Source organism: Penicillium cosmopolitanum, assembly GCF_028827165.1.
Source record: "Penicillium cosmopolitanum strain IBT 29677 chromosome Unknown utg000011l:1.0-3548175.0:1.0-3550911.0, whole genome shotgun sequence".
Lineage (NCBI taxonomy): Eukaryota > Fungi > Ascomycota > Eurotiomycetes > Eurotiales > Aspergillaceae > Penicillium > Penicillium cosmopolitanum.
The window spans coordinates 2217192-2239217 of NW_026622681.1; the positions used below are offsets into that span (position 1 = coordinate 2217192).

The 22026-nt window shown below is 47.2% G+C and overlaps 8 protein-coding genes across 8 annotated transcripts; 3 read left to right on the top strand and 5 right to left on the bottom strand.

Annotated features, from left to right (window-relative positions):
* Positions 1-186: 186 nt before the first annotated feature.
* Positions 187-2740, bottom strand: N7509_012328 (uncharacterized protein; the record flags this gene model as incomplete). Its single annotated transcript, XM_056636965.1, has 2 exons — positions 187-1907; positions 1978-2740. 2 exons carry the CDS (start codon positions 2738-2740, stop codon positions 187-189), a joined length of 2484 nt encoding a protein of 827 aa, XP_056482995.1.
* A 1923-nt stretch (positions 2741-4663) lies between these two features.
* On the bottom strand, positions 4664-5053 carry N7509_012329 (Zn(2)-C6 fungal-type DNA-binding domain-containing protein; the record flags this gene model as incomplete). The annotated part of the gene is made up of 2 exons (XM_056636966.1): positions 4664-4939; positions 4976-5053. The coding sequence occupies 2 exons, from the start codon at positions 5051-5053 to the stop codon at positions 4664-4666; spliced, it is 354 nt and encodes a 117-aa protein (XP_056482996.1).
* Positions 5054-6550: 1497 nt separating this feature from the next.
* On the bottom strand, positions 6551-8315 carry N7509_012330 (glycosyl hydrolase family 79 C-terminal domain-containing protein; the record flags this gene model as incomplete). The annotated part of the gene is made up of 5 exons (XM_056636967.1): positions 6551-7069; positions 7129-7325; positions 7378-7430; positions 7488-7988; positions 8047-8315. 5 exons carry the CDS (start codon positions 8313-8315, stop codon positions 6551-6553), a joined length of 1539 nt encoding a protein of 512 aa, XP_056482997.1.
* A 908-nt stretch (positions 8316-9223) lies between these two features.
* Positions 9224-10853, bottom strand: N7509_012331 (uncharacterized protein; the record flags this gene model as incomplete). The annotated part of the gene is made up of 2 exons (XM_056636968.1): positions 9224-9691; positions 9765-10853. 2 exons carry the CDS (start codon positions 10851-10853, stop codon positions 9224-9226), a joined length of 1557 nt encoding a protein of 518 aa, XP_056482998.1.
* A 913-nt stretch (positions 10854-11766) lies between these two features.
* N7509_012332 (M20 family metallopeptidase) lies at positions 11767-13188 on the top strand (the record flags this gene model as incomplete). Its single annotated transcript, XM_056636969.1, has 4 exons — positions 11767-11859; positions 11917-12719; positions 12776-12915; positions 12974-13188. The coding sequence occupies 4 exons, from the start codon at positions 11767-11769 to the stop codon at positions 13186-13188; spliced, it is 1251 nt and encodes a 416-aa protein (XP_056482999.1).
* A 533-nt stretch (positions 13189-13721) lies between these two features.
* Positions 13722-15663, top strand: N7509_012333 (uncharacterized protein; the record flags this gene model as incomplete). The annotated part of the gene is made up of 9 exons (XM_056636970.1): positions 13722-13873; positions 13937-14095; positions 14160-14219; positions 14268-14526; positions 14582-14845; positions 14891-14991; positions 15159-15329; positions 15361-15394; positions 15451-15663. The coding sequence occupies 9 exons, from the start codon at positions 13722-13724 to the stop codon at positions 15661-15663; spliced, it is 1413 nt and encodes a 470-aa protein (XP_056483000.1).
* Positions 15664-15765: 102 nt separating this feature from the next.
* Positions 15766-17750, bottom strand: N7509_012334 (amino acid permease; the record flags this gene model as incomplete). The annotated part of the gene is made up of 9 exons (XM_056636971.1): positions 15766-16231; positions 16311-16390; positions 16477-16641; positions 16695-17092; positions 17156-17238; positions 17290-17379; positions 17428-17451; positions 17502-17572; positions 17649-17750. 9 exons carry the CDS (start codon positions 17748-17750, stop codon positions 15766-15768), a joined length of 1479 nt encoding a protein of 492 aa, XP_056483001.1.
* A 963-nt stretch (positions 17751-18713) lies between these two features.
* N7509_012335 (uncharacterized protein) lies at positions 18714-20026 on the top strand (the record flags this gene model as incomplete). Its single annotated transcript, XM_056636972.1, has 5 exons — positions 18714-18875; positions 18946-19017; positions 19115-19339; positions 19398-19540; positions 19612-20026. The coding sequence occupies 5 exons, from the start codon at positions 18714-18716 to the stop codon at positions 20024-20026; spliced, it is 1017 nt and encodes a 338-aa protein (XP_056483002.1).
* Between the last annotated feature and the right edge of the window lie 2000 nt (positions 20027-22026).

Genomic DNA, 22026 nt, shown 5'->3' on the forward strand with positions numbered 1-22026 from the left:
AGCACTACCAGTAGTACCAATGCCATCATTACTGGAACTCGAATTTCTACTAGATAGCGAGCTGCTCCGAGCTTACAAAACCAAGTGTATGGCGTGGTATCCAAGGAGTACAACATAAATAACAAGAAATAACTAAAATACAGGCTAAGCCGTGGATATCATTCCATAGACATTATTCTTTAATGATTAATAAAACTTCGCGAGGAATGATCCTCGCTTCGAGACGCGCCGAAATTCATTAACGGCAGGGCTCACCGGTTTCAAAGAGCCATCATCCATGTCCATTTGTTCAACAGCCCGGTACGCAGTAGATCGTCCACTGCCGAATGCACTTTTTCCATCCGCCTTGGCGCGGATATAGTAGTGTGCATCATCTTCCTCCATGCCAATAAACCAACGCTCTTTGAGCTGTCGACCTACAGGACCACCGCCGCATGCCCCTTGAAGCCGCGCGCTATGTGGACTGTTCATAGCCAGCGCGAACAGGTTCTGCGGCTCGGTGAAGTCTGTGATTTGATGGCCTCGCGCTTCGAGGATCATAAAGCCGAAACAAATGAAGCTCGTGATGAAGCAGAAAACTAGAATGACGTAGAACACGCCTTGCCAGCGCTCTGTACCACCGGAAGCGTAGCCTACGGCTTGGACTGAGGCCTTGAAATAGTGGTAGACTGGCTCGGGAAGGATATTGTCAGTCACGTTGTAGTCCCAACCTTGAACGAAGGGCGTATCCTGCGTGCTGAGAATAAGAGTACTGCCAGCCATTACGGCAAGGGCTTCACCGATAGAAGGGAAATGCCGACTAAGGGAGTATGTTTTTGAAGACTCATCGTAAGATGGCATCATCTGCATTAAGAGGCGTGCGTTACTGGCTGCACCGTCTGTGATCCCCGCCCCGAGACTCAGTGCGTTGGCCCATTCCGATGCGATGTTTTTCCAGTCAGGATCCCATCGGCCCTCCCCAAAATCTGGGTGATCACGATTGTATTGGAATGAGTTGTCGGGGTCCTCGCATTTCGAGGTCAGAAAGGCGCCGCTGGACGCAGCACCATAGCTTGTGGAGCATGCTCCAGTTAATTTGGCGCGGATTGAACACATAACATAGGGCGGGTGAGAGACATTTGGCTTTCCCAGCAAGTAGATTGAGTCTGCGGGCCAGGGGCCTGTTATGTTAAGGATGGTGTTGTAGGTTTCTGGGAGTTTACCGAAAATAGGAGGGCGCTGGCCATACTTCTTGCCAAAGCCAAAGATGTCGTCGACCACTGTGCTATTTAGCCACGAGGGTGTGACGGGGATTTTGTCAGATGCACTGGCCATCCAGCTTGTTGCGTTGAAGTCATCCGAGTCGGGCCATTCGGTGTACACAATGGGTGATAGCTCTGACTTGTTCATTCCCACACACAGTACATTGACTGCCGGTGATGGGACCATGGCTTGAAGATTGTATTTGCCTTCGCCTGAGGCATCCTTCGGCTGCTTAATATCGTTTTTCCCGTCCATAGCTGCACCCGGAATACCGCCATGGGGCATTGCCATGGTAATGTTGTTGATCATGCGACCGTACTTGCTCGAAAGCTCTTCAGTGTCTTTGACTTCGATCCAGCTTCCGGTAACTGTCGTGTTATCCCAAATGGAACCGCTGGGCTGTCGGCGGCGGTAAAGTTTCTCGGATGTTCTGTTGTCGCCCTGTACTAAATCGCTCCATTCTGTGATCCATTGCTGGTAGTTATGGTATGCTGAGCCGACATGCTCAATCTCGAGACATGTGTTATTGCGGTCTATAGGATCCATTTCCAAGGGGATTGGAGTTTGACAGACCGACGCGAGATAGTGGGTGTTGGCGAAACTAGATTGGACTTTCCCCGCCAGAGTTCTGTTTTCATATGATCCCATGGAGAGTTTTGGTGATACTGGAATGCGGGTTAGCCTTGATCTAATGCATCGCTCACCACTAACAACATGGACAGACAACTAACTCACCCAAAGCTTCCGCAGCGGTTGTGTATAGCATGGCTACAAAGGTAGCAACCAACGCGATGGTGCCAAGGATTGTTAGTCCCGAGTATCGCAATGTCTCCCAGTGCACAATCATTGATCCAGGCTGCATGATCCACGCGCGCATACTCATGTCGGCGATGCTGATCCCTCGCGAATCCCTTGTCAACGCTCGGCGACTCAGCACTTGTCCTAAGAACGCGACGCAGATGGTGACATAGGCCAATTCGATGGTTTTGGCAAAGAAGGCGCACAGTAGATTGGCGGTGGATGGGGCCAGCGCCTGCTTGTCGTTGATGACATCCCACCGAGGCTTCCAAAACGCGACAATGAGATAGATGCCAGAGAATATGGTCGCATAGAAAGCGAGAACGAGGATCGTGATCGGAACCCATGACAATCGACGCTGGAGAATCGTTTTGTGACTAGGGCAGTTGGGCGAGTGTGGCATGGCAGGTGTTTCGGGCGTTTTCAAGAAACCTGGGGTGTCCACCTGGCTGTCTGTACTCGAGACGGAATCTTGCCTCGATCTACCAACGGGCAGGGTTTCCCCCGAGGGATTGGTGATTCCCAGGCCGACATCGCGGAAGACTTCATTAGAGAAGGTGCGCGAGGCAGAGGGGATGTGGTGATAATCGAGACTTGGCGATTCGGAGCGGCCGAGTGGATTCCATGAGCGAGCAGGGCGAGCATTAACGAGGTCTTCCTCTGGCAGCAGCGAGTGCTGAGATTCTCGCGACTGGGCCATTCTGGCGCTCGCACAATGGAGACGAAGCTGTCAACGGAGCATCAAGAAAGTGGCCAGCCTTAAACCGGAGCTCTAGGCCGTCACCTGGGTTAAAAATAGGAGTGTCATTGCAGAGTGGAGGAAGAGGGAGGCCCCTCGTGCTTATTTTTTTTGCGGCTGATGCTCTGCGGCAACGGGGCTGGAGGCCAAATTCTAGGCACTAAGGTGGAGCTAGTCCTTAGGGTCGGAGTTGCGGCGACTCTCATTTGTTAGACCAGATTATACAGTGGAGCCTCAGGGACGCAAATGGATCTTTAAGATGATCAGGGCTCCACTGCAGCGCTGCCATTGGGTTGTAAGCAACGGTTTGGCCAGGGTCCGGCCTTGTTTCTTCCACGCGATTGCAGATGGGCGTCGTGGGCGTGCATGGCGGTGCAGGGGCCGCGAACCTTTACTTCCTTTTCTGGTGAGAATAAGGCTGATCTGATCGGGGATTGGTGGGATTTGGTGGGATTGGTAAGATTGGCGGAGAGGAGCAGAGATGAGATGAGGTCAAAGCTGAGTTGGGGAAAGACGGAAGGAGTGGGCAGATGGGCAGATGACCGTGACAGCCCTACTTTGGACTCCCCATCCTCCGTGCCCTGTACTCAGTACTAGTACTACACAAACTATTGTATGTGGCTTGGTCCGTGCAGTCGAGATCCAAATTTGCGAGTAATTATCCCCTACTGATCTTTGAGTCAAACACTGATTGGTACATATTTGAACTTGACAGTGACCTCATTGATCTTGGAATAGCCAACTGTGTTTCGTACTCGATACCAGGATTTGATCCTTATTGAGCGTCGTCATCAATCTTGCCTTAGGTGACTCCTTGTTATTCACCAATGCAATGAAAAGCGTGGCTTTGATGAAGGTTTCAAAGCATAGTATTGGCTCTTCGCATGTAGAGACACGTCATATATTCCGGTGGGCCCGATCTCTCTAGTGAACGGCCCCATCTCGGTATCGTTTGAGGCTCTGCTCGGTCTTGCACAGCACTCGAAAATGTGTTCCAAGGGTCCATATGGCTATAGAATGACGGTAGGAACATGTCCCGTTTACACTGATTGCCCCCAAGGGCTTGTCATCCTTTCGGCTCAAGTTCCTTTTGCAGACCCCACCCAACATCAACACCATCCATTTACTAGCTGGGTCTTGGGACAAATACTCTCGACAGCTACCCCTGCAAAGCGACGGTCAGGAATGTTACTGGTTCGGGAAATTCCGTTTTCTTATTTCGATGCTGCAACCGGGTCATTGTTATGGGTACTAATATATCATAGACAGCTACTAACTCAGCTACCATGAAGTCAGAATGAGCAGACATCTGGATTTATTCAATATCCCGAGGGACCCGCCGACACCTGATCCCTACAACCCTCCCCACTGCAGTATGACATATACAATTCCTCCTTGTGTCTCATCGACTGAAATTAAACATCCTCGGCCATCCAAGCCGTGCAACCCAAACCTAGTCTATGAAGCAGACTTCGTACCTGACACAGCTCGTCTAAGCAGCGGAGATGCGGGATCGTCGTTTTCGGATGGGGGTGGGAGCAACTACTCTGAAAACTCCCATAGATCTTCCAGCAAATCGCAATACTCGGATTCCTCAAACTCGAAATTACCCTCTTTGCAATCGGCTACGCAGCATAACCCGCAAAAATGCCACTGTGAACGCTACGGAATCATACGCGCGGGCGATCGTGTCAAATTGGATTGTGGCGGTATTCGCTGCGATTACGTCGCCGAGATTGGGGATTCCGACTGTTCTGAGTCCGCAGATAATGAAGACCAGGACAATATTTCAAGAAAGGATGTACGTCGCTGGGGAGTCATATTTTATTGAAGGGCACTCGAAGTCTGTGAAACCAGCTTTGAAGCCACTCTTTTGTTTGACAACTATGCTTTGTCGGACATATGGCGCACCAGGTCCATCGGCCATTCTGTATATTGACTCCATTCAGGACCCAGATATTCGTGGATGGCATTTATCTCCCGGAAAGGAGTCCGCGCAATGATCCAACAATTTTTGACACTCGAAGAAATGGCGATTATATGGGCTAAGATTGCGAGAGACCGTGGTCGTAGCATGACCAACAATTGCAAGAATCGGGGCTTGATGTAGGTCGGGAAAAAAACGACTCTGCTAGCCAAAACATTCGGATGCTCCCCAGACTGTCTGGTAATATCAGCTGCGGCTATAAAACATACCGCATCGGTATAAGCCTGCCAGTCTTCATCAGAAACCGTGTCGTGAGACTGGCGCAAGAGATATGGGAAATGTTGCATGTTTGCTTCGGTACTAAGTTCCGAAATGTCGAAAATGTTATGCGGGCGTGATTCTGTGAGTATCCACTTAGAACGTTATTGAACTTTCGCTGGATGGCTGATAGAAGAATGGTGTGTATCCCTTGGTTCATCTTCATCCATGATAGTGGAGGCCCGTACGGATCCAAGGATCGATTTCTGAGATCTGCTATTGCATCATTCGAAAGCAGTACGGAAGTGTATACAGTTTGAGCAGCGGAATCGGCTTTCATCTCTCGTATGGATTGGCGATGCTGCTTTAAAGCAGATTCGAGATTTTGAGCCTTGTATATAGACAATTCTCGTCTCGACAGGGGAAATTCTTCGTTGGTTATGGTGATGTATGCGATTGTTAGGGAGAACATCGCGTATAGAAGGGGCTCATGATCAACCGCCAGTCGTGGGATGTCATTCATCCACTCTTCCCGATTTTGTACGAGATATGAACCAGGCAGGGTATGCGAAACTTTAGTGACAAATAGTTGCATGAGACGAAGTTTCGTGAGACGACGGGATTGACTTTCTGCGAGTGGCATCACAACTCGTGAGGCACGGTGGCCTGCGGAGCCGCATCGATTGCCAAGCTCGGTAGATGACGGAGATTCCGAACGAAAAATGGCATCGTATAAAGCATCATATTCGCAGTCTACTTTATGGCGTGTACATGCCCCCTGTGATTTCTATCAGCTTTCGGCCTTCCGTAATCAATCAGTATATGACGGACGCAAGTAGGCCTAGTCTCGTCGCACTGCAAGATCGATTAGCGACATATCACGAAATTGTCAAATTGCGCATCACCTTGACGCGTCGAGCTTTGCAACGAGCGCATCCGCTCTTCGACTTTCTAAGATATTGCCGTGGCATGAGGGGTTTCCCGTAAGAACATTGACACAGGGGTAGTCATCTGGGTATGTAGATTCCACGATCAGGCTGCGCCCTCTTTTCTCACATGTGTGTTTGGGGATAAAAGAGGGCACAAAACCGTCATTCGTTGTTTAGTCTGTCTGTGCTATTTGTCATCTTGTATACGAGTACATGGTATGTCTCTATTCTGATCCAATAAAATTACCGCCAACTCCACTTTAACGCAGCTTATGGCGCACTAGCTCAGCACGGACTTTCATAGACAGAAATTATGTCCGCCCACGTTGAATTGTGGCTCGTACTTAAGTTGAGCCGCGGATAGGACTTGGGTGTCCAGCCTCGCCGATAGGTGCTTAACTGAAGCATAATTCGATGCATGATACGGAGTCCGGACCAGGCAGCAGTGTGAAATACTAGTAGAACAGTCACTTTGTTCATCTTGTATAATGGTGAGAAAACTGGGCTTCTAGATGTTGGAAATGTGGGAATGTGGAATCCAGCTCGGAGTTTAACGACTAAGTAAAGCATTCTGGGGCAGCTTCGATATTTTGTAATTATATAGATCAAGCAATTAATTTCAGTTTTGAATCCAATAACTAGTGGCCATCGTCAGATTCAAACAAGAGTCAAAAGAGCCGCCGAAGAGTCCGGAATGTCGATGGAGACTGTGCCGCCGCGAACCTCGACTATCTCCTTTTTCGAGTGAACAGTAACCGGTTTTCCAAGCTTGAGATCGTAGTCATAGGAAATACCCCCGAAAGTCACGTTGCTGGTCGAATCACTTCCAGGAGCAATCATACGCTTGACTTTCACATAATCATATCTTCCAGGGACTTGAAATTGATATTGCCGACTCGGCCGACCGCTGGAAGTGGTCTCGTTGAAAGCCTTCATGTTCAGGACAACAATCTTGGACAGCTTCTCTCCGTGATAAATTCCGTACGCGGCCTCGGTATCCTCTTTCAAAGAAATATTAACCACACGGGAATTATCGGCACGGCCCAAAGTTGCAGCGACCATGATCTGACCATAATAAGGAGGCCTTGTGGCTATGGCTTCTCCTTTACTGAAAATGGGCTGCCATGAAGCGTATCGGTAGTTGAGACCTTGGTGTAGATGGAGACGCTTAATATTCTGCCCTCTTTGTCAGCACTATTCGCGATGAAGATGAAGTTACCGTCAGAGCCACTTACATGTGCCGCGGCCCAGAGGGAAAAGTCGACCATCCATAAGGCATCCCCGAAGACGTTGGTTTCTCCATTGCGTCCCTGCCCCGCAATTGAGTTCATCTCACCAAGGGTATAGAGATGGCCTAGGTATGCGAGATCTTTAGAGCGACTAATTTGAGGCGCCAAATTTTCAATAATACTAGTGTGGTTCATGAGGGTTTCTGTTGTTGTTAGTACGGTACATAACTTTTCCGAGATCCGTAAGGGTCATACTCTGAAGGTCATCTGCTCCGTTGCTAGTAGGATCAAGATTGACGCCCATGTAGCTAGACAAAATTATGGTCGGTCGAGGAATAAGTGTGACGTGAAGTAAGGGGACTCACTTATGAAAGGAAAATTCCTTGGTCAAGTTCTTGTTATCATATCCAAGATTATAAAGTTTTTGTACAGTCCAGCCGTTTGTTACGACAGAATCCAGCAAGACAAAGCTCGGTGCCATAAACCCTGGAAAAGGACCCGGGCAAGCCTCTTGAACAGCAGATTTGACTACCGAAGACTTGTAATTCCACTCGTGGACATAGTCCAGCAATGAGTAGTTAGCCGACCTATAAGTGCCCGGTGCAAAATTCCACTCATTACCCAGCTCGAAAAGATGTAGCTGCGGTCCAATTGCAGTACAGGCTTCGATGGCAGCATCCTGAAGCTGTTTGATAGAACGATTTTGGTTCTGGTTTAAACCATGCAGAAACTTGACGGGTCCAAGTGTATGGTAAGATTCAAAGAACGTAGGTCCATAATTGATTTGGATCGGTTGATCATCGTCGGGATTCTCGTATATGAGCTGGATATTTTCTTTCTGTTCCGGGAAGTAGTCCGAATGATCTCTGTATGGTATTTATCAGATATTGTCCCGGAGATATATGAAAGAGCCTGAGCACTCACTGAGAGGTTCCTCCGACTCTGACCAATGGATATATCCCCGTGAGGTCCTTAAAATTCTCTAATAAGTTCTTAGAGAAATGGTTAGGGTGAGACTTATTCCCAGCATAGTCCGGAAAGAAGGCAAATTCAATTGAAAAGGATTGCAAATCCCTGGGAACGTATTCAGCACCGGAATAAGGTCTCGGAATAACTATAGACTCGGAATTGTCGAGTCCATGGCAACGACCGAGGAATATGGCCATGCCCATCAACGGAATGAAAGATAGCATTTTGGCCAATAAAATTTGATGGACTGTCAGTGTGAATGAGGATAAAAGATAAAGCTAGATTGTAAAATCATCTCTATTTATGTTATTTTCGTCGGCTATTCGCCATCATCGGTTTTTGAAAAAGCTCGTAGGATGAGTATAGGCTTTCTTGGCTTGGGATCAGCCTTCATTCTCAACTCCATGTAGGAGAAATGCAGACCAATCCTGACGTACATGGCAACAATTTGTCCCTTGAGTTCTGTTGATATTACAATAGACACCGCTAAAAAATATTGCTATCATTACCTATACTGTCACGTAGAAAAGTTAGTCTGGTGTAACTACATAGATCCGAAACATCGCGTTAATGGGCTTTTAATTAATGGAAGGGGAATTTCATATAACATAGCCGATAGTCATAAGCCGATTTCCCCGCCTGGGGGAGTCTTTTCAAAATTGTGATGCATGGCAGCCGGATGGGCCCTGTTGATCCCCAGAATTGACCTCCACCTCCCACAAAATCCCCCCACTTCCCCGGCATGTACCCCACAGATTACCGACTCGGATTATCCGGCTGTGTATGTAGCGGGGTTATGTCGATCAATATACAGCAATGTAGTGTATGAGCCAGGTATAATTAAAGTTCAATCACGGAAACATTCCGCCCACCAACCGGTGTTTTGCTCCCACTTGCCATGCAGAGAATGCTGTTTCCGCAAATGCCGAGACCAATAGCCTTGATCAAATAACTTTCCTCGGAGACTCGGATGACGCTTGGTTTTTTGTAATACCTGGGGCATTTTGTGACGCAATATTTATTGAATGTATGTCATTGGTAATCACAATGTTTTGAATGCTACATACGTCAACATATTCCCATATATTCCAGAACTGGAAGAATTTGCTTATTTAATTATCATTGCTTTGTTCTAGGTAAGTGAGGTGCTCAAGGAAAGGTCCTCTCTATTGTATACATAGGCTTGACCCCCTTGAATGATCTCATCAAAGCGTTTGCTGATGCGGGAATAATTCTGTCCATATCGACCCAGCTCACGCAGTCGAATGGCCACCCAGTCCTGATAAATCTGATCCGGAGTCGCAATTCCAGCAAGGAATAAAGGCCAGGCAATTCGAACCATGAGACGGGGTCGGCTGCGATGGAGTTTCAGGCTAAGCTCAAGAACCTGGGATACAGCCGTTTGGAGAGACATGAGACTGTTGCGAGCTTGCGTCGCTGGGTATTTGTTAAGAATATCTTGGAAACAGAGGTGAAAGAACACAATAGTGCTGTAGAAAGTAATGACAGACCAATAAACGGTCTCCATTACTCGACGATTATCACCAATAGATTCACATGAAGGTGCCGCCCTAGCGGTGGTTAGAACTGTATCATATTCCTGTGCGGCCCAGTTAGCTGAAGTTTTATATGAGGCAAAATCAATCGTTTGTAAATTGCCTTCTCTCACTCACCATAGATATTATGTTTATCTCATCGACAACCTGTTGATAGGGCGTTTCAACTTCAGAGTTGATTCTGTTAGGCACACCCTGTTTGAATAGCTCGGTGATTTTAAACTGTGCGACGTGGCTTCGATGGTACAGGGTGAGGCCAGGAAGGTTCTCCATATCATCTAATTGAGCAGACAGAGGGTATTTTTCGCCCCAGAACCGGGCGGGAGACTGCCTACTTATTCGGTAAAGCTCTGGAAGAGAAATCTGCGCTGTGCTGTCACTCTGAGCTCCCAAGAAGAACTGAAAGATATCGGTATCCAGTCTTGTGGTGGCAGGTCCAAAAAAAAGGGCTGCAGGTGTGAAAAAGTATAGAGTCCAAAGCAGAAAGAGAGGCACTGATGTGCAGCGAAGTCCTTGCAAAGAATCTGGAATTGATGTGGCAGCATCAGAAGTTCTCTCAGTGCCTATTTCGCCTGAGGGCATTGGTTGGATATCAACATGTCTCTTTCGTACAGTATCTTCACCACTCGATATTATTGCCGCTGTAGACGAACCCCCGGCCCCTTGGCCCTGTGAAGCGTCCTCCGGGGCTTGGAGCAAAGGTACAACATGGTTGTGCAGAAGACTTTCAATACCACGGATGTGAATGTTAATTGCAGTCGCTCCGTTACCGAATCGATTTTCATAGTCAATCATGAGCCACAGCGTGATGAATATGGCTTCTATCTTCTGTGGCGATTTAACATCTTGTTTAAGTGCATGGCGCAGACTTGACAGGGCGCGACCGTAATGCATACGTCCATCCAGTTCACGATTTTCTGTGCTCAGGGTTGGTGTGAAAGAAGCTTCTTGGTCATGAAGCCGGGAACGATGAATTTCACGTGCAGTGCTGGCCAGAATCATACTCATTACCATTGGCTCTTTCACGCCAATTTTATGATAGGCGTAAGACACTGTGGACCATGGCCAGTGTTTTCCCAACATCACGACAAGTGTCGAGTTCTGAAGATAACCGAGACAGTCTCGATCAAATGCAGATAGAGTGAGAGAATTAGCCGCTTGTACCGATTTGTTGTTTCCCACGAGGCTGAGATCGCGCGCGGGCATCAAGGGTGCATTCCGCGACGAAGACCTCGATTGACCATGTGGCAGGGACGGCCTTCCAGACATATGACTAGCATAGCTGGCACCCTGGCTTGTCCCAGTTTCAAGGCCATTGTCTAATGCAGTCGCGGGGGAAGATGAGGCAGGCTTTGACCTGCGTGGAATGGGCCCACCCCTCCACTCGCATCGGATACCGGCGACAATGCATCGTTTACAATGTGGTTCTTCTTGTCCTTGGACCAACTGCTTTCCCTCGTCACATTTCACCTTGCGAATGCGGCACGTTCGACACCCTTGTGCATGTCAGTCCCGTGATTGACGCAAGGGTTCAAATTGTCACCGTGGTAGATCCTTACCTGTCTTAGAGCGCGTCTTTCCAGACTTGTGCATATTAGGAGATGTTGAGAACTGCCCCAAAGAGCCATCCAGGGTCCATCTGGTCCTACTCAGGGTCCCAGCCGCGCCACTAAAGACCTCAAAGCTGGGGCAATTAGGTCACACTAGTCGTAGAGGACCTACTGTATGGCGAGCAGAGGATAGTTACTCGGCAAGAAGAAATATGTTGAGGGGAAAAGTGGAGGCCGGGGAGGCGCGAGACCTTATCTGCCGAGCGGAGAGATCGCCCTGGCTGGCTCGATTCTCTGGGTAGCCACCGCCAAAATGATAAGTGTCGTCCCGACTGTTGAATGCCGATTGGCTGCGTCGGCAAGCATCGCTTTAACCCAATCGAGCAGTGCCATGCGTCGCCCAAATCCTTGGAAAGCATAACCTTCCTTTGTCATAGATGGAGCTTTGGGATTTGCCGGATTACCGTTGATGCCGATATAAATGACCTATTTAATCATCAACATTCCAAGATAAAATTCATCAAACGCCTCGCATTCCTGTTGGTCCATTTAACGCCAAGCTATACAATATGCATGTCCCCGAATCCCAGCGAGAATTCCTCGACAAGGTACAGGAAGTTCTTCGCCGATATGATGCTCAGCTAAAGGATATCAATCACAAGGTAGGTTATTAAATACAATTATTCCGCATTTATCTTCTCCCAGCTAATATTGAACAGATCTGGTCTAACCCAGAACTTGCATATGAGGAGTACAAGGCCCATGATCATATCTGCGAGCTGTTTGACAGCCTCAAAAACAATGGTTATCAGGTGCGCCGTAAAGCATTTGGCTTGGAGACTGCCCTCGAAGTTGCTTATGTCCACGGCAACGGGGGCCGTGTTGTTGCATTCAACGCAGAATACGATGCTCTCCCTGGTATCGGCCATGCCTGCGGCCACAATCTAATCGCGACTAGCTCCATCGCGGCTTTTATTGCGACCTGCGAGTCTATGAAAGCCCAAGCATCTTCCGTATCTGGATTCACAGTTCGTCTGCTTGGGACACCAGCCGAGGAGTCTGGCGGAGGTAAAGTTAAGCTTATCAAAGCCGGCGCCTATAAGGGCGTGGACGCGTGTCTAATGGTTCATCCCGTTCCGATGATACCGGGAAAACCTGATCTTCACTGTATGGCTACTGTCCAGGAAGGAGGGTTTCTCGCCAACGATAAGGTCAAGGTGACCTTTACTGGAAAACCAGCCCATGCCGCGGCTGCTCCCTGGGAGGGTATCAATGCTCTGGATGCTGTAGTCTCGGCATATGTCAACATATCGATGCTTCGACAACAGATTTTGCCGAGCCAGAAGGTTCACGGTGTCATTGTCAACGGAGGCGACCGGCCAAACGTGATTCCTATGACCGCTACAGTGGACTACTATATTCGGTCGCCCACAACCAAGACCCTCAAACCACTTACCGAAAAGGTTATCAAGTGCTTTGAGGCTGCTGCCACTGCCACCGGGTGCAAGGTTGATTATACCTGGTACGTTAAACTAGCCCCATTGAATGATTGAATAGTGACTCAAGGTGCATATCTAGGGGCATTTCATATGCTGATCTCAAAACAAACGTTCCAATTTGTGAGAGTTATGTCTCGGCAATGAGATCAATGGGCTATCATACTATCTTTGATAATTCAGAGGAAAAGGGAGGGCTTGCTGGTGGATCTACTGATATGGGTTCGTTTCCAAGTTTCCATGTGCAGCATATGGAGCAGATTACTGACTTTTGGCTTAGGGAATGTATCCTACCAGGTTCCTGGGTTTCATGGAATGTTCTGTATCCCAGCCGAAGGCGTGAATCATACCCCTGAGTTTACTAATGGAGCTGGATCACCAGAAGGATTTGAGAGAGCAATCGCCTGCGCGGCAGGAATGGCTGTAGTGGCGTGTCAGGTTTTGGTGGACGATAAATTTGCCGAGCAAGTGAAGGAAAACTTTCAGCGTCAGTGATATAGTAAGAAATATTTAGCAAAATATCCGTTTTTAGGCTACAAATGCCCCGATATCGAAGTTTCGGCCTTAGGAATCTTAGCTTGCTTTACTCAAGATAGCCACCGAAAGTATTAACAGTAGCCTATTCGCACCCCCACCCTTGTTATCTGGGGAAATATAACCTAAATTTACCAAAACACCAATCAGGGAAGAAAGGAACGATGCGCGGACCTTTCTAGTTCACCCTCGGAATACTAAACTCTTTTGCCGGGGCTCTAGGCCTGCCAAGCCTCGACTAGCTTGCCGATACAACCAATTGTCTGCAATACTGTGATACTTCGCTGAGATACTCTTTATCTATGTCTGAGTTATTGCGGGGTTGAAGTTACAATGTCGCTACAGAAGCCTCGCTTGCATTTGATAACTCGGCGGTCATGAGACTATATTCAGATAGTATAAAAGAAAGGGCATACTTCTTACCTGTCACAACTTGAAATTAACAACAGCGTGCTTCAGAGTGATTGAAATTGTTATTTCTTTTTTTGCCCATCATGGATGACCAAATTGAAAAGAAAGCCATCGGAGATCACGATGCAAAGGTGGAGACCCGAAGTTTTGACAATGGGGCTGTTGAGCAATTTCAGTCATCGTTCGAGTTCTCACCTATTGCAGAAAAAAGGCTCGTTCAAAAAATAGATCGAACGTTGGTCATGCCTTGCATTATCTTTTGAATTCTGGCATTGGCTAATCAATACCACTTTTATAGAATTTTGCCCATCATGGTCGTGGCCTACATGATGGCATTTCTAGATAAACAGACTCTCAGCTATTCAGCTTTGATGGGTCTGCTTCAGGATCTCCACCTAACAGGAACTCAATATAGTTGGGCTTCTGGAATTTTCTACTTTGGATATTTGTTTTTCTCGTAAGATTATCCCATCGCGAAAAAAGCTTCGAAGAGTGACATTGTTCACGCTGAATCCGAACAGTTACCCCGCATCACTGCTAATGGTTAAATTCCCACTGGGAAAATATCTCGCGGTCAATTTGTGAGTCTTTTTCTTCGGTTCAACAATCTTGATCTAACATTCCTCGAGTATCTTGTGGGCAATTGTATTGGCATGCCATGCGGCTACTACCAACTTTGCCACATTAATGGTAGCTCGATTCTTCCTAGGATGCACAGAGGCCAGCTTATCTCCAGGCTTCACTTTGATCACGTCGCTTTGGTACCGCACATCTGAACAGCCACTCCGTGCGGGTATTTGGTTTTGTGGAAATTCCTTATCTCTCGTGATTGGAAACTCCATTGCCGTTGGTATTCTCGAAATCAAGAGTAAACTTGGTGCATGGCAGGTGAGAGCTACATCAGCGCAAGCTATCCCTACAAGGATGACTCACCAGGATATAGTGGCTTTTTATTATATTTGGGGTTCTCACTTTCGTTTGGGGAGTTCTCATGCTCTTCCGCCTGCCAAACTCACCGACCGATGCTCCCTTCCTTACTGAGGAAGAAAGGATGATTGCGACCGAGAGACTGAGGGCTAACCATACTGGTTTCAAGAATACACATATCGACAAAGGTCAAATTATGGAAGTTTTTCAAGATCCGAAAACCCTGCTGTTGGCGATCATGGTCCTCACGGCCAACATTCCAAACGGGGGATACACTACCGTAAGCTCGCTGTCTTATTTTCATTATCAAGCTAATTTTGAAAAGTTCAATGGTCTTGTTCTCAAAGGTTTTGGCTTCGATACTCGCCATACCTTGCTACTGGCGTTACCGGGTGGTTTCATTGTCTTCCTTTTTGTGTTGAGCGGGTAAGTGAAATTTCAAGTCCTCTCGAATAGAACTTTCTGACCAAACAAGCGGTATTCTTTCTTCCAAATTGAGAAATAGCAGATGCCTTGTCATGATTGGGATGAACATAATAAGGCAAATTAAATATATCCATATTCCGAAAGAGTGTTGGCTAATTTAAATGCAGCATTGTTGGAAGTGTACTTGTCTATGTTTGCAAGTCTGTTGGGGCTCGTTACGCTGGTTTGATCCTCATGGGAGTGTACTCGACCGCCATGCCGATTGCTTTGACAATGATAAGCTCCAATGTGGGTGGCTTCACGAAGAAGGCTACCGTCGGTGCAGTTTTCTTCATCTTGTACTGCGTTGGAAATATAATTGGCCCGCAGTTATTTTTTTGAGAACGAGGCCCCCAAGTACCAGGTAAGTTATGCAAGTGAGAGTTGAAAGTTCAAATTTATCTAACCAATACTATCTAGAGCGGGTTCTTGGCTATAATTATATGTCTTTCGATCAATGTCGTCGATAGCGGAGCTCTCATGTATTATCTTCGCTGGGAAAACACACAGAGGGATAAGAGAGGCTCGGTCTCTGCGCCGGACAGCTCTCCTGAGAAGCAGCTTGGCACATCCTCTGGTGAGTTGTCGGACATAACTGATTTGAAGAACGATAAATTTCGATATGTCTATTAGCATATACGAATCGCAGCTACTCAAGATAGAAGAGAAATATGATTACGGTATCGGTCTGGCTGAACAAGTACACATAGTCTATATTCTTTTCATGGTAGCATATCACATGGAAATCTCCACCACAGGTCCAGTATAAATGTGTCTGGCTCTGATGACATAGTATAGGGAAGCAAGGAATATGACGCCTCCCCAGCCAACGACACTGTAGTTCATATCCGTCACGCTGGGGTTCATTGCGGTAGGCCAAAAGCTCCAAAAGATCACAATAATAATATAAATCACGGCAAACCCGTTTATTAAAATACCCCAAATACCAGGGACATGGAATGGGCCCCAGACCAGCTTTTTTCCGGGGAGGTTCACAATATCATCGTCGTTATCATTGTACCGAGAAATGTCGCCTTTGATTCGGCGGAATAGTAGTAGAACGGAGACGATGAGATAGGAAGAGTATAGACCGGAAACCGCCATTGACAGAACATCGTTCAGAGCGACCGAAGAGCCGATGTTGATCAGGGCGAGCAGCAAACTGATGAGCGTTGTAAGTAGGACGGACCACATGGGCAATCTATTGGTAGGCGAGACCTTCAGATAAAATTGTTAGACATCAGAAAATCAGAAAAACAAGTTAAGTGCGTAGTACTTACCTGACTCCAAAAACGCCAGCCTGGGACTCCTCTGTCTCTCGCGAACGACCAAAATTGGCGGGAGGTAGCTGCCAGGAGACCTACAACCGAGCAGACGGCAATTATAAGAATTATTGAGCACATGGTCAAAGAGCCAGCCATTGACCCTGTGCCCTGGTAAGAAAACTTCGATAAATGGATACCCGGTGGTGGTGTTCAGAGCATCATCCATGTTTCCAAGACAGAAAAGCATCGCAAGCAACATGCCGAATCCCAGACAGCCATTGATACCGACACTCATCATTAGGGCGCGAGGAATCACAAGAGAGGCATTATTTACCTCTTCAGCCATCTATTCGAGAGATTAGCACAGCTGAAATCATAATGCAGAAGGAAAACACGTACGTGAACGGCGGCGTCGCCCCCAGCGAATGCAAATGCACAACTAGTCATGCCAACGAACCAAGATATTCCTTGTGTTGGAAATTCTCCACTGTTGAGGAATTGCAGAAATACTTCATCGTTGCTCTTGTGTTCCGACATGTAGACCAGGGGGATGAGGATCCCAAAAAATCCGATAATGTGGATCACCAGGATGATTGCTTCGAGTCGGGGCAGGAATTTTCCGCCGACTAAATTAGCAAGAAGTGCAGCGACGAGTGCTGCCCAGACAATCAGCGTTCCATGCCACGCTTCAGGCTCATAGAGCTTATGGGCCAGAATCGCGGTTCCCTGGATCTCAGTTCCGCATAAATATGAAGCTGATGCGAAGGCAGTTTGCCAACCCATCACAGCCATCCAACCTATCGTTGACAATATTTCAGCTTGACCGGCCTTTCCAGATATTGGGCAAGGCTATAACCTACCAGTTATATAACTAAGAAACTTTTGCTGCTTTATCGGAGCAAGCATAGCACACCAGTGGTACTGCCCTCCTGATGTAGGTGCCCTACTTGTGTGTCAGTAAAACCCCAGCATTTCTATCGGTTCCATGACTGACATAGATCCCATTTCACCCAAGACAACAAAGGTACAGGCAGTACCGACCCAAGCAAAAATGTAGGCATAGACAGCACCTCCAGATCCACCACTGTTATCTGTTAGATATGTCGAAAAAAAACGAAGAGATGGAACTGACTTTTGCAAAGGATTGACGAATGTACTAGAAATACCGTTAGATAGATATCCATGAGACCGATGAAACGAACCTACCCGAGAAGACCTTCCCAAGTACCCAAAATGGTACAGCTAAAACCAAGAATTGAGAGAATTCCGAAGTTTCGCTGCAAAGAATGTTTAGTTATCAAATCAGCCGCTGGGTCTCGACGCGGTCGCATACCTTGAGAACAGGTTTCTTACCCAGCCGTTGCAATTGAAGATTATCTCGGTCCTGGATAGAATATTCCTGTTCCCGCCACGGGCTGTGATTGAGGCCTGATTTTTCAGCTCGTATGCCACCATGTTTGTTGTTGATGAGGCGACGTGGGGTGAGCCAAGGGAGGAAGTAAGCGACGCCGGGAGGGATGGCGGGTTAAAAAGAGAAACGCCTGCGAGGCAAACTGGAATGGAATGCCCGAAAAAAGCGGAGCAAAATGCAGTAATGCTGTTGCATTGCTAGGATTTCAAACATGCGACAAATGACACTAATGCATCTGGCCCTGTGTGAGTTGAACACTTGTGAGCTGTAACGAGGGCTGGCCCGACGCCCAAGGATTCAGGGGCCCACAACGCGCGATTGCGATGTCGATCCCACGCAGAAGGTTGCTAGGAGGCTCCGCCAGGGCCAATTGCGCTCTTGATTCACATCAATTGTGGGACCGATATGGTGCGAATATATTAAAGCCCGTTGCTTATAGGTTATTGGGGAGCCCCAGGGGCGAGAGTGAACTAAGCTCTAGGCCGCTGTTGCACCGACCTGAGTTGGGGGCGAATCCTTCAGTCCAATTTCTACGGAGTACTCCATAATACATGTAGCCAGGTGAAGTCTGTTGGTTAAAACTTGCGTAATATTATTCAAAGGATTTGTGCATCAGGATAATGAAAGTCCTCAAGTATCATCAAACAGTGCGCCCTGGCTCAAGGCCGAACGGGCAAAGTGGAACTTATCGGGTATAGGGGTCGCAACAGGACGATACTCAGCTTGAAACGGGATCGGAATCCTTGAGGGGCAGATGCATATTGTTTAGCCAAGACCCGACTCGGCACCTTGTACAGTAAATGATACGATTTCGCCCCCTCAAGTCTGGGATCTTCCGGGTACGCCCTGTAAAATAGAATTCAAACCATTCGGCCCCTCCAGAAGCAACCACAGAAGATCATCAGTGATATAAGGCGGCTTATTACTAGGAGCTCTCCTTGTCACACTTACCTATATTGATTGCTAGTCTTTTATGTTATCCTCTTTCATTCACACTACCAGCATCGATGGGTACACGCTTCAAAACCGAATCCAAAGACCCCGCTGTCAATGTCACGACATGGGTTCTTCTGGTTGTTGTCATTCTGAGCGTCAGTGCCCGGCTGGGAACGAAATTTAATTTATTCCACAAACTGACGATAGATGACTTGTTAATTGTGGCTTCTTTGGTATAAATTCTTGCCAGTTATCCTCATCGTGAATATTTACTGGCTTTCTAACTCCTCTCTTCGCAACTAGGTATTCTGCATTGTGCAAAGCGTGATCGTATCCATGGCTGTGGCCTCTGGGTATGGGAAGCATTTTAAAGATGTCTCAGCTCCAGAATTTGATCAAACAATGAAGGCGAGCAGTTGTCATCTCGATTTTACTCTCTTCAGACTCCGCTAACCATCGATTCTACTCACAGTATCTGTACGCCGGGTCGCTTCTATACCTCATTAGCCTTACTTTATCGAAGTTATCTCTCGCTGTTTTCATCCGAAGCTTAACACCGACATCAAAAGATAAAAGGTATGCTCTCCTTGTGGAGGGCATGATTTGCACATGGGCTGTCGTCACAATACTTGGTACTGCCTTCCAATGTTCTCTACCGCGGACGTGGGATTTCTGGAACGGCAAATGCTTCGATGAGGTATATTCTGTCTGCGGTCATCCATGGATCATAGTACTGAACTTTCTACGTTTTCCAGATGGCATGGCGATTCTTCGTCACCGGCTCCAATATCGTCACAGATCTTATAATATTTTCTCAGGCTATGATCCTCATTTCTAGCATTCAAACTTCGTTGAAAAGACGTATGATATTCGCCGGTATATTCATGCCAAGACTCCTGTGAGTTCTTTCTAGGGCCTTTACTACGCTTCTGCCATCTTCAATCTTCAAGCTGACGACAAATTATATAGTGTCTCTGCGGCTGGCATTGGCCAACTTGCATTGATTAAGAATGGTACCCAGTCACGGGATCCCACTTACGGCCTGTGTGATATTACGATCGTGGAGGTCACTGTGCAATGCTTAAGTATTGTAACAGCATGCTGGGGTCAGCTCAAGCCATTCCTCTCATGGATGAGAACCAATGGGCTCAAAATTGAAGGCGTGGATGATCCAACCAGCTCGAATTACAAGTACAACCGGTCGCAAACAAATGCCAGGTCGAGCCATAGGGGTCAGGGCACTTCGCAATTTTCTATGAGGGATCAGATTCTGGTCACACAAGACTGGGAGGTGGACAGTCAGTCTAGTCGGGCGCAAATTATCTCAGAGAACCAGCCTTGGTCTAGTGGTGGCAAGCGATCTACCGATCGACTCAGCGGATGAACTTTGGCCAGTGCCCGGATGTATGGGGCCGAATCTTTTTAAGTTGTACACTGTAACACAGGGGCGAAAAAAAAAACATAGCCAATTAAGTATCTGTATGAACTCGTATGTAAAAGCTTAATACACACAGTACCTTTATAATGGAATTGCTGTTCCCGGAGAAATACTGCTTGTAATATCTGAATCATACCGACTTTTCAGGTGGTGTAGAATGATAGAAAATCCACCATTCTTCACTATCACGCGACTTGTCCCACGAGCCTAATTAAGATGAAATGAAATCAGATCAGGTATTTGCCCGGGCGGACTGTCCAACCAATGGCAAGAATGGAATCGATCTGCGGCAAAGTTTTGCATTGCATGGTAAGACATTCTGTAACTCTTGGCATGTAGAGCAATGGGGCCATGAAGCAAACAAGGTGCTCTGCAAATACTAACCTGCCACCTGCCTGAGTTTTTCTAGTGGCTTTGAAGATAATTAGACTTTACCTCCCACTCGGCATCGTCCTGACGGCCCCCAATGGGTTGTGGGTCATGTCCTCGCAGAGTTACCCGTCTTGAGAATTCTCCACGGTCGTCCCTTGGTCGGGTATTTAGGCACCTAAGGCCAACCGCAGTTAAATATTCAGTACTGATCACTACTAGTGGCTATTTTCAGGCAAACATGGCTCGTATTTCGTATTTCCCCGTCGTGGTTGACAGCCCGCTAGCCCAGAGCCCCAGCATATTGGTTAAACTTGACAAGATCGGAAATATGCAAACCTGCGGGTGACTTTCCAGATGAACTTTTATTTATTGCAACTTCAGGCCGGATAAGCGTAAGATGAAAGGGGATCGAAATGTTGGAAAGCATCGAGGAGGTAGGCAGACCAGGGACCGTGGAAGTACTGTGAGTAGTATGAGCAACCAAGCTCTGGGTCTTTGCCTGTATGGCGAACGATAGACGACATCGGGCGCATGGTTGATTTTTAATATTGAGCTGCCAGATTTCCAAGGCAATATTTCAGCTAACGAGAGGAACGACTATATCACTCTCATTTTCTGGAAGAGACCGAGTATAGAGATCGCATGATAAATAGTACTACTACCAGTAGCGCTTGTTTGTAGTAGGAAGTATGCAGTCAATTATCTTGCTAACTAGTTAGTACTCGTTGCCTAATCTACTAGGCTACTATAACGGTTTTCTTTCCTTACACATGATGCCCCTGCACATGCAGGGCCCACATCGAGTGGCACTTAAGACCTCGACTTTGCACCGTCAGACGCAAGGCGGGGTCTAACGGACATAACTCTAGATTGAAAGGTTTCAGACAAAGTGTAGAATTGCCAGAAGATACTCTTTCTCAATTGATCGGTAGCTTTTCACTGTCCTGCTTTGACTGTGTATTTGGCATTTCCTCGGTAGCTGAGATGCTACGATTCTCCAAGGCCCATACTCCCACAACATATGCAAAATCTGATTTTATGGTCGCCCGCAACATGCGCATTTGAACAAATTGCTTTATTCTAGAACTTTATAGAGAACCGATCTTTTCCTTTAACCTGATCGCACTCTGCACGCTGCAATGATATAAAGATTGGCCAAGCTTCTTCATCGGTTGAACGACCTTTCTATTTACGGAAACTTCGGCCGAACACCAACTCAATTCCCAAGCCGTCGGTCGAATTGATATGCCGACATGGTTTTCTTTATCTGATGGCCCAACTTCATAGCTTGTGGGAAGCCAGGTCGGAAACTCGCAGTAACAGTCGAAGATCCTGCCCTCTTTAAGGCTCAGATTCTCCTCACTATGCATCAATTTAGCGAAACTTTCAGATGTTTTTCAGAAGTACGGGTCACACTAACATCTCCGTAGAACATTCGTCAGAAGTTTCTCCACCAAGGTCTCCCTCCAAGCCTCCATCACTGATCAGTGTCCCCGATTTATCACCGAGAATTAAACTAGTCGAATATGAGTATAAGTTTCCGTGCATCCACGGGACTTTTTTTCCGCGCAACT